The sequence below is a fragment of the Synchiropus splendidus genome, chromosome 10, assembly GCF_027744825.2.
Source record: "Synchiropus splendidus isolate RoL2022-P1 chromosome 10, RoL_Sspl_1.0, whole genome shotgun sequence".
In the NCBI taxonomy this organism is placed as follows: Eukaryota; Metazoa; Chordata; class Actinopteri; order Syngnathiformes; family Callionymidae; genus Synchiropus; species Synchiropus splendidus.
In genome coordinates, this window is record NC_071343.1 from 1,156,421 (window position 1) to 1,167,713 (window position 11,293).

The 11,293-nt window shown below is 55.3% G+C and overlaps 1 protein-coding gene across 2 annotated transcripts; it reads left to right on the top strand.

The window, feature by feature from the left end:
* Positions 1-1,327: 1,327 nt before the first annotated feature.
* slc5a3b (solute carrier family 5 member 3b) lies at positions 1,328-8,878 on the top strand. Of its 2 annotated transcripts, none has more exons than XM_053877839.1 (2): positions 1,328-1,460; positions 5,486-8,878. In XM_053877839.1, exon 2 carries the CDS (start codon positions 5,614-5,616, stop codon positions 7,735-7,737), a length of 2,124 nt encoding a protein of 707 aa, XP_053733814.1. In that variant the 5' UTR covers positions 1,328-1,460; positions 5,486-5,613; the 3' UTR covers positions 7,738-8,878. The 2 variants fall into 2 exon arrangements, with proteins under 2 accessions (XP_053733814.1, XP_053733815.1); XM_053877840.1 differs by lacking the exon at positions 1,328-1,460 and adding an exon at positions 2,575-3,933.
* Positions 8,879-11,293: the final 2,415 nt, after the last annotated feature.

Here is an 11,293-nt window from a genome sequence, read left to right on the forward strand (position 1 = left end):
CGGACAAATGGAAATTTCCAATATATCGGTGCAGAGAGTGGAAATTTACTCAGCAACCCTCCCACCATTTAAATGTTGCGCTGTGTCTCGGCCTCACACAGCCTTTTATTTGAAGTCAACAACAGCCTGTAAATCAGGTTTCATAACTGACAGTTACATTTACACTGAACTGGAAAGGAGTGGTTTTTACAGTGGAACGACTTCAGTTGCATCCACTGTGAACGTGTCTTTGCACAACCGGCCAACTTCAAAGCAGCATAACCCGGGTTATTTGACGCGGAATAAGACGCTAACATGGGATGTTGTTGTAGAAGTTAATGACGACAAAAGTGCTGGAGCGCTTGGTGAGCTCCCGTGACCCCAGTGTGAAAGCTATTTCCTTTAGATATTTCTGCCTGATTCTCTTCCACAGAACACCTCCAGCTCTTGGAGGTCACTTGGCAAATGGAAACAAGTGCAGCTCATAAAATCCAGAGGAATGCAGAACTTGACTTTTCTCTTAGGGGATCAGAAACTTCCTGTTACTGCAAGCGTTGAGCAATCAGTCGATCGGAGTTGGGGACGGACAGTAGTGCGTTAGATAAATATGTATATTCTGGTGGTTTCCTGATCCAGACTGCCAGCATCGACGTTTAATGAGAGTGCTATTTAGATGTCCATAATCTGTTGGTGAACAAGCTTCCAGCACTTTCTACCATCATGCAGTTGAGGACGTGTGCCTTTTGAGAGTTGGACTTTCATGCATTTGATCAAGCGTCAGGTGTATCAATAAACCGGACACGTCTAATGTTATTATTGATTACTAACTAGATACGCAGTTTTGGAGTCATTTCCGTTTCTCTAAGATTTTCAGTAGCATCATCTGAAAAGGTTTATTTTGCTGTTAAAAACAGCCTCAAACAGGACGGAGACACTCACAGGTTTCGATTAACCAAAAGGACTGCACAAATGTGTTGTTCGTGCGTCCAACGTAAGGTAATGTAAATCTGCTGTAACGTTATGATCATGTTCCCATCGGCGCAGACTTCAGGACGACGGTTCAAGCAGAGATGTTTAAGGCCATTCGGTGAAGAAGGAAACACTTAGATTTGGTTGCAGTGTTTACTCCTAATGAAATCGCCAATCTTTCAACGAGGGAAATGGAGTAAATACCACGATTTTGTGATTAAAACAATCACGTTCGTATAACGTTACAGCTCCAAAAACGAGCGGCGAATGTCATGTAGGAGCAAAATTCCAGCGGGCGTGAGAGCACTCGAACGCGTCACGAGTGGCTTCCACGTGTGGGGCGTGGCCTGGAGCCGAGGCTACTATTAAAGAGGGTGATGCTGCGCGGTGACAGGAACAAATGAACGGCGAGAGTCGGGACTCAGGCACCGTCCAAGCTCAGATCTCGAGGAGGAGCGCTCGCCTTCATCCTTCCGACGGCAGAGGTGCGCGAGCGTCTGCCCACACAGCCGGTGAGTCTCCCTCCACAGTCCGCGTCTCGTGCGTCTGCGGCCGTGACGCGTCGCGGCTGTGAACGGCCTAGAACGGCTCTGTCATGACGGCCGTACGCGTCACCGCAGCGGCTTCTTTTCAAACGTGCCGACTGCCCACAGGCCAGACGCGTTCACGGCTTCGCGACAGCGAGCGAGTCTTGTTTGTTTTGGCCTAAACACAAGTTGCTCTCCAGATGCGCTGCTGTTGCTGCCGACGGAATGAGTGAGGGTTCTAGAAATTTCCTTCAGTTTAAGGCGCGTGGTCGTTGCCTGGTCACCTTATCTCCTCTCACGCGCTCACACATGCGCGCGCGCGCGATCACACACCTGATCGACCCCAATTCAACCGCCGCTATTTCATCTCCGTGTTTTTTTTTTTAAACAAACGAACCGTGTGGTGCGTTCAGGGCTCCGTTTGTTGACACTGGGGTCGGTTGCTCATGGTCCGGCTTCCTGGGTTTGTAAATGGCATGGCAATGGTGAGGAGCATAAAGCGAAGGAAGGAGGTCAAAACAGCCACCGAGATGCTTCAGGTTAATGCTCCGTAGTTACATTGGTTCTATGTGTGAGGTACTGCGCGTGAGAGGCTGGGTCAGGGGGGCACTAGCCGCAGCCAAGAGGCCCAGCGTTACCGTCAGAGAACACCCTCCCTCACCAGGGAGACCGGCCCCACATCTGCACCTGGGTTCAAGGTCCAGGTTAGAGGGGTCAGCAATCTGTTTTGGGACGACTCGTACCGTCCGCCAGCACCTTGAGCTCAGAAGGCTCCAGATAGTGTGGTGATAATTCTGTTTTCTGTCTGCAACACTGTAAACATCCGAAAAGTTCAACACCATATGCAGAGTTTGCGCTGAAGCGTTGCCATGGTGACGGCTCCCACCCAGCATGGACAGAAGGCTCCGTACGGAGCGTTGAGTGCGCGTTGTTTTGGGTGCCGCCATGTAGAAAATGTTGTCATTTGTTTTCATGACACTTGGTCTGTGGTCTAAAATGGTGAAAAAAACTCAGCACAATGTGGTGTGAAGACGTGGACTGTGTTGCGTTTGTGTAGCACAGTCAATGAGGTTGAGCCAGTTTCATGAGTTGGGCTGGTCGTCGGGAGGCAGTGGCGCTGTTGTGGTCAGGAATGATGCAGACATCTGTCCATGTTCTGCACCCCGTCAGTCTGAGGTGCAGCAGAGTCATCGCCCCCACACACGGCACAGTGATGGACATGATCCAGCAGTGTGATCAGGTGTGGCTCCTGAAATACCTGACAGGATGCTGATTTCCTGTCTAATTTACATCCCAGCGCATCACTGAAACAAGTCGAGTTGTTTCGTCATGCGATGGGTGCTGACGGTCATGAGGCGAGAGTGACGGACAGTTCACCACGCCGCGACACTCCGTGCTCACCAGCAGGAGCTGTGGTGGTCCATCTGGGTGCGATTCACGACCAACTGGACCGGCTGACAAGTCCAAACAAAACTGCCACGACCCACCGAGGCCAGTCTTCAGGTCAGCTTCTGGATACTTTCTGAGGGTTGAAGCGGATCAACAGCTCTGAGATGAACGTGTGAGCTGCTGCTCTGAGGGGAAGCCCAGAGTTCCCCGTGCTGTTCTGTGGTTCAGGCTCAGAGATGCTGAAGTCAGCCTGGAACGAGTGGAAGACGGTGGTCTGTTTGGAGAGAGATGAGCGACTCACACTTGTTGGAGGAGGAGGTGCGGCGCGGCCACAGCAAGTGTGTTTCCTTGTGTTGTGCCTGAGCCGCCGCCTGGTGCTGCTGCGTAAACACACCTTCCTCTCAACACTCGCACGTGTGCGCACGGCTTATCGCCGTCGTAAAGCCATAATGGCAATAATCCACATCCCCTTTCCCACTCGTGTGGAATTTCACTGTGAACTAGCGCTATCAGGTCCAGGAGACCTGGAGTGGGTCCGACCTGTGACCCGTGACCGGGCGCAGCGTCTGCTCCAATCAGGCGCAGCGATGATAACAGATCAACACAAATGGGTCACTGACTCAAATATCAACTCATAAATGGCACTCGGCACCAGGCGCGTCTAAAAATAGGAACTGGTTCAGCACCAAGCGATTCCAAAGGTAACGTGGTGACGGGGGGAACAATGAGGTGTTTGGACTGGAGGGATGAACTTTCCAACCGGCCACGTTGTTTACTGATGGTCGGGAGGCTCGGACTCTCCACCTCAAAGTAAAGCTCTGGTGATGAAGCAGCTTTGATGGAGACAACATACAGTAGTCCTTCAAAGAACAAAGACGGGTAACAAACCCTGGCACTGGGCCCGTGTGGTCTGCAGGCCTGACTCTACCACCAGGTCAAACTCCACTGGAGGACATGAGGAAGTGATTTGACTGAGTCATTGAGACTCAGTTCCAGACCGGAACACAGCCAGCAGCACCCATACTGCTGACCAGCAGGTGGCACCAGTCCACACACACACAGCTGAGGGGTAAGCTTAGCTGAACCTCACTTGGGCTCCCATGAGCCACTGGGCTGCCGTGACGGAGTGTAGAGGGGTCTGTGTGACTGTAGGTGGCGCTCAGGGGAGGAACTCGTCTGTCGACTCTGGTAATCCAGATCAACTGACTGAGACGCTGCTCCTCACACTTCAGGAGGTGCTTCAGTTCTAATCCAAATACAGTCGAGTGTTTACAGTCATCAGCAGTGACCCCGGGGCCTCCGCTCCGTGGTTCGGGATTCAGCTTCTGTTGGCTTAAAGACGACAGACATGTCTCGGGAGGCTTTGTGATCTGGTTCCTTTCTTACCAACTGCCCTCTGAATGATTGTTTCTTACCCTGGAGTGGGCTCTGTTGGCAGCGGTGGGGGGTGAGGGAGGGTGAAGCTCCTTTTCACAGCCGCAGTGAAGCCTTTTGTAAAGCCGTGGCTCAGTTGTAAAGCCTGGAGCCAGACTCCGGCCTGTTGGACCCGGAGGATTTGGGTCTGGTCCGGTACTCGCGGTTCTTTTAAAGAGTGAGGTGTCAGTCAGTGGCACGCCTCCTCCACAGCAAGACCTTCACCTGTCTCCATCTTCACTCCTTCACTGCGGCCCTCCTCTCCTCCGTCTCCACCACCCTTGCACCAGCTCTGTCTCTCCTCTCCACATCCGACGTCCGTACCTTCGACTCCACACGTTCCTCCGACTGACTCGTTTCTGACTCCGTCTGTCAGACCTCGAGGCGGCAGCCTGGGTAGTTTCATGTCTTGGCTCAGACCTTCTCACGCGACCACATCTGGATCCAGGGTTACATAAGACCTGAAATGAAGTTTGGCTGAGATAATTCACTTTGTGTCTTTGGCTGGGTTGGGAGTGGATCAAAGAGAAGCAGAGCTTGCACTTGTGAGTGGCTTCTCCAGGCGTGGGGTGCTTCTCTGTCGAGCCCTGAAGTCAGGAGCTCCATCAGGAGCGCGCCTGTGTGTCACAGAGACCTGTTCACACACGTCCGCACGTGGATCCCCTTCATGTGATTCTTTGGAGATTGATTGTGAAATGTTTGAGTGCATCTGGAACGTGTCAGGGATTTGCTGCCGCAGCCGTGGAGACAAAGGAGGCTCACAAGAGTGGCTACCATGGGATTCATGCTGATTCACAAGAAACATATGCCGCTTTGGCAGGAGTTGTGGTGGAAATAGTGCTGATTCGGCGCTCAGCCTGATGTTGTGCAGCGGGCGGGCGCGCTCGGCCGTGCGCTCGCCCTCCTTCTGACTCATGGAGATTCCTTATGTAACAGCTATCAGGACTCGCTGGAGTTCATGTCTGCTGAAAGGGATTAATCCAAGTGACTTTCTGTGTGATCTGCTCCGAGCTGAAGCCCAAACTGTACGTTCCAACAAAGGCTTTTTAAGAAGACAGGTATGTGTGTGCAGCTGTGCATTTTTGATGTGGCGTTGTGGCGCGGGTCATCTCCTCACCACAAACCCCAGTCACTCTCTGGTGGTGACGAGTCTGTTGGCTGGCTGCCTCTCTCTCGCTCCAACTCATTTTGCCGTCTCTGTGCCGCAGGTCCGAGTCGCCAGGGAGCTGGACCGTAGTGGAGAAGAATTCGGTGCCCAGGAGCAGCTCGTAAATCGGACCCAACAGAGGAGACTTGAGCTGCAGCCGAGCTTTCCCCTGCTCAAGACAGAGGGAAAATGGGTGGCGCCATGGAAGCGGCGGACATCGCCGTGGTGGCGCTGTACTTCGTGCTGGTGCTGGTCATTGGCTTTTGTGCCATGTGGAAAGCCAACCGCAGCACGGTGGGCGGCTACTTCCTGGCCGGCCGCTCCATGACCTGGGTGGTGATCGGCGCCTCCCTCTTCGTCAGCAACATCGGCAGCGAGCACTTTATCGGCCTGGCCGGCTCTGGGGCGGCGAGCGGCTTCGCCGTGGGAGCCTGGGAGTTCAACGCCCTGCTCCTGCTGCAGCTGCTGGGCTGGGTCTTCGTCCCCGTCTACATCCACTCCGGCGTCTACACCATGCCCGAGTACCTGTCCAAGCGCTACGGCGGCAGCCGGCTCAAGGTCTACTTCGCCCTCCTCTCCATTCTGCTCTACATCTTCACCAAGCTGTCAGTGGACTTGTACGCCGGCGCCCTCTTCATCCAGGAGTCGCTGGGCTGGAACCTGTACGTGTCCATCGTGCTGCTCATCAGCATGACGGCCCTGCTGACCGTCACCGGCGGCCTGGTGGCGGTGCTCTACACCGACGCCCTGCAGGCCGTGCTGATGATCGGCGGAGCCCTGACGCTGACCATCATGAGCCTGATCCAAGTCGGGGGCCTGGAGGGCGTGAGGACCAAGTACATGCAGGCCGTCCCCAACGTGTCGGCCATCGTGGCCTCCGGGAACTTCAGCTACTCTCCGTCCTGCAGGATCCAGCCCAAGCCCAACTCGCTGCACATGCTGCGGGGACCCCTGGACGAGGACATCCCCTGGCCCGGCTTCCTGCTGGGCCAGACGCCCGCCTCCATCTGGTACTGGTGCGCCGACCAGGTCATCGTTCAGCGGGTGCTGGCCGCCAAGAACATCGCTCACGCCAAGTGCTCCACGCTGATGGCGGGCTTCCTGAAGATCCTGCCCATGTTCGTCATCGTGATCCCGGGGATGATCTCCAGGATCATGTTCGCCGACGAGATCGCCTGCATCGGGCCCGAGCACTGCATGGCAGTGTGCGGCTCGCAGGCCGGCTGCTCCAACATCGCCTACCCGCGGCTGGTCATGGCCGTGATGCCGGTGGGGCTGCGGGGGCTGATGATGGCCGTCATGATCGCCGCCCTCATGAGCGACCTGGACTCCATCTTCAACAGCGCCAGCACCATCTTCACCCTGGACATCTACCAGGGCCTGCGGCGCAAGGCGTCCCAGCGGGAGCTGCTGGTGGTGGGCCGCCTCTTCGTGGTGATGATGGTGGTGATCAGCATCGCCTGGGTGCCGGTCATCATCGAGATGCAGGGCGGACAGACCTACCTCTACATCCAGGAGGTGGCGGGCTACCTCACGCCGCCCATCGCCGCCCTCTTCCTGCTGGGGGTTTTCTGGAAGCGCTGTAACGAGAAAGGCGCCTTCTGGGGCGGCATGACGGGCTTCACCCTGGGCACCGTCCGGCTGGTCCTGGCCTTCGTCTACCGCCGGCCGCGCTGCGACCTGCCCGACACCAGGCCCGCCTTCATCTTCCAGGTGCATTACATGTACGTGGCGGCCGGCCTCTTCTGGGTCTCTGGGCTGGTGGCGGTACTGGTCAGCCTCTGCACCGCGCCGCCAGATGATGAGCAGGTCTGCACCACCACCGTCTGGGGGCTCCGCAACATCCGGATCCCGGTGAAGGAGAAAGAAGAGATGTACCGCTTGACCGAGACCAATTCCGGCAAGGTGGACGGCAGCCTGCACAAAGAGCTGCCGGCCGACGTGCGTCGCGGGCGAGGCCTGGACGCAGCCGAGATCCGCCTCCTGGTGCCATCCACGGATCACGACCCAGCCACGCCCAGCGCCGACACGTCCCCCGCCGCCTCTCCGGCCAGACGCTTTGGTGGCAGCAGGATGGAGAGCCAGGAGGCGGGCTGCTCCGACGGCGAGAGCAGCTGGTGCGTGCGGCTGCTGGACTGGTTCTGCGGCTACAGGGCAGAGTCCACCAACGCTCAGCAGAACCTGGACAAGCCCGACATGAGGGCTGTGGCGGAGATGCTCCACGAGCCCCCGCGAGTGAGACTGCTGCTTAACCTGGGTCTGGCCTGCGTGTGCTCCGTGGGCGTCTTCATGTTCGTCTACTTCACACTGTAGTCGCCGCCGCCGCCGGCTCTGGACTGGTGTGGAGGCCGACTCGAGGCTCAGCGCTCTCTGTCGTCCTTCTGTAGCACTGCAACAGGGATCAAGTGTTTGGGATGAAGGAGTCCAGCTTCTTAACTGCGGCGCGTCCGTGCACCTGTGAACCAACTCTCTCCACGGCTACTGATTCCTCCAGTGAACTGGACGTTTGCCTTATTCCACATGTATGCACTTGTTTTGCTCAGTGAACATGTTTATTTGTGTGTGGGCTTCTGGTGTGTTCCCAGTCAAATGACTCTCCTGTGGTAACCTGTGAACAAGCTCGCCCACACTAACGCAGGCGAGCTGAAGATGGAAGCTCGTCTCAGATCCACGTTGGGTCAGTAACCACCCGCCGATGACACGTCGCTTCCACATTCCTTTGAGAAGCCAAGTTTGAGTTCTGAAGCTTGGCGTGTCTTGTGTTAGCTCTGCACTACCATGTCTTGTGACCGGAACGCCTTTCGTATCCGTGTCCGCTAGCGCCGCCGCCTCGCGGTGACCTGTCCTCCGTTGACTCCGCCCTCAGCAGCAGGGCGTCTACTGTGACTCCAGGTGGCTGGTCGACAGAAGGCTCATTCCCGAGTGTTACTACTGACACCAGGTGTCGGCGGAGCGTGTCTGGATGCGGGTCACGCCGAGCCCCAGCACCAAAGACCGGAGCGTCCCGCAGGCTCGCTCCCTGTTTACGTCCGGTCCCAGCCACCGCGTGAGCGATCTGGGTGCGTGAAGAAAGCAGCTTTCCTTTTTCTAGTGACTTGATCATTCCAAGTGTTGCTGCTCTCCAGCCTCCGCCGTCATATCTCTGTCTGAAAAGCCGTGTTTACTTCCTGGTGGACACCAGGTGGAGTCACATGACCAACTCCGCGGGCGGCTGGCGAGCTTCTGGGAGCTTTAAACTCGACATTGTTTTCTATGGATTTTATTTTTAGAGACTGAAAATAAAGATTTTACGGAAAGATCTGTTTGTTTTTGTGGTCCACTGAGTCTGGAACATCTGGACTGACCTGATGACCCGAGCTGTCCAAGGCACGGGAGGTCGCAGGCGTCGCGATCAGGGTCTTAAGTCATGTGTTTCCCTGTTACACCTGAGGTCATTTACAGGGTGGTGGACCTTCCTCCAGGCAGAGAGTCATGGAAGGCTCACGGGTGATGACTCCACCGTGTTCGTCTGGGTGTCCAGGTCCAGGTCCAGTCTGGTCCCCGGGATGAGGATCATCTCCTCTGTATCCCAGGGAGTGAGCTGAGCCAGGAGGCTGGGCTGTCCTCTGAAAGAGAGCTCAACAGTGTGTCGCACGTGAGAGCTGTCCACTGACCTCAGGTCACACACACGCTGGAGTCTCAGCCCTCCAGGAGAAACCTGCCGTCACAAGAGCTTTTCCTTGCGGAGGGAGTTTGAGAAAAAGCTCGGCTGCGTCAGGAAGCACAGAGCAGCAGACGACGTAAGCCTTCAACAAGCTTCATTAATCTGCTCAGAAAATGAAATGGAAGGAAGGATGACACGACTGAGCCGAGTCGGAGCGATAGTTCATCCTCATCCCAACCTCACGAGTCCCCAGATGAAGATGTCAAAGGTCAACTCAACGTCAGCGAACGGCGCTTCCAGCCTCTGTGTGTTCAGTAAGACGAGTCATTCACTCATTCACCCTCAACGTTACAGTCATGACTGCGTGTGAACCACTCTCATGATCGCCAGTGATCCAACCTCTGGACTGGGCTGAAGCCTCTCTTCCAGCTGGTGTTTTCCAGTGAGTCACTCACCTGGTCCTGAGTTGCTGCCTGGACTACTGCGACTTCCGGCACCCTGGTCTCGGCCTGGCCTCCTGCTGACCGCCACAGAGGGGCGGGAACATGTCGCTCGCCTCACTGCACTGGCTTCCTGCTGCCTTCAGGAGCCAGTTTAAAATTCTCATCTCTGTTTTGAGATGCCTTCATGGCTTCATCTTCCCAGCCGCTCCTCACCTGCCCCAGGACCCACCTCAAGACCTGCAGGGACAGAGCTCCCTCTGTATCTGGTCCCCAGATGTGGACCAAACTCCCTCCAGAAAACAGTTTGCTCTCCAGACAACATGGAACCTTTGTCAGTGCAGGAGTTCCTGCTCCACTGATCCCACTGATGCAGCAGACACGTGGCAGCTAGGATGAGAACAACAACAACAACAAACATGGAGGAATCCTCCCTGAACCAAAGCAAGCAAAAGCATCTGTTTGCTTTGCTTCAGGGAGGTTTTTCACTACACAATGACCAGGGTTTCCACCACTCTGAATGGACTTGAAATTCTTATCACATTGAAATTCTTACACAAATATTTTCAAGACACTAAAAGAGCTTTAGTTGAAATCAGGTGATATAAAAACCTGAATATAGACACTATTGTGATTGATTGTGCTGTTGTCAAACTGATGCAGAATCAACAATATTGTGTGGTTTAAATGTGTGTATGGCTCCATCATTTGGTTCAGTCATATACCACATTCATTCACGTTGAAAAATCTGGCTTCTTGTGGCAAATATTCTGGTACCATTCAACTGCGATTAATCGAGATTAATTCAACACAAATTCTCTAATTAATTAGATTATTGTTTTAATCGAATCCCTCCCCTTGTTTTTACGATTTTCTGCTGTTCTACATTCTTTTATCCGAGGCCAATAAAAAGGCCTAGTTCAGCCCTGTTTCCTCTGTATTTGCACTTGTTCACTCGTTGTGTGTAACGCCCTTTGGTCAGCACTGACTGGCTGTAGAAAGTGACCTTGACTGGGTGAGCCGTGTCTGAGGGTGTGGTGAGTGGCCTCCTCAGGTCCAGGTCTGACCCTAGCTCACCTCCTGTGACGCAGCAGAAGACCGAGAAGCCCCCGCCCGGGCCTGTGCTTCCTCAGGCAGAGCAGGACTTCCTGAAGGCCAGTTTCACTCAGGTGTCACGCCGGCGACGCCCGGCTCCGACCGTGACACAGCCAGGAGCGCGGCCGGCACTTTCACCAGGCTCGGCCCGTTTCTGCCCCCCCCCCCAGCAGCAGCCAGAGGAAACTCATGACATTGTCCTGCTGGAAAAGTACTGGCATCCAGGCCGGCCTTTGTTCATTGTCTGGCCTCAGCCGTGGAGCGTGGCTTCTCACTGCCGCGCTGCCGCAGTGGACGGTCCTCCCCGCAGCCACGTCCATCCCCGCGGACTGGCCGTCGTGACTTCCTGGAATGTTCTGGTGAATCTCACGGTGAGGCTGCACGCTTGAGCTGCAGATCCTGTCACATGAAGTCATGAAAGGCCTCCGATCACACAGCACATTAAAGGATTAGATCTTTGGGTCTTGAGGTTTTGATCGAAATCTCAGGCGGATGTTTTTGTGGTCTGGACCCGACAGGCTGGTGGCTGACTGCGTCACAGCCACGTATCTGCCACCAGTCAGCGACGAGAGGGGGGACAAACGGGCCGAGCAGGTGCGAGTCAGCCGGGTTGAGCAGCCTGATAGTCTCTCTCGGCGTCACTCCAGGAGAAGGAGAAGCTGAGGCTCTGCCCTGGGTCTGATCTTCTCAC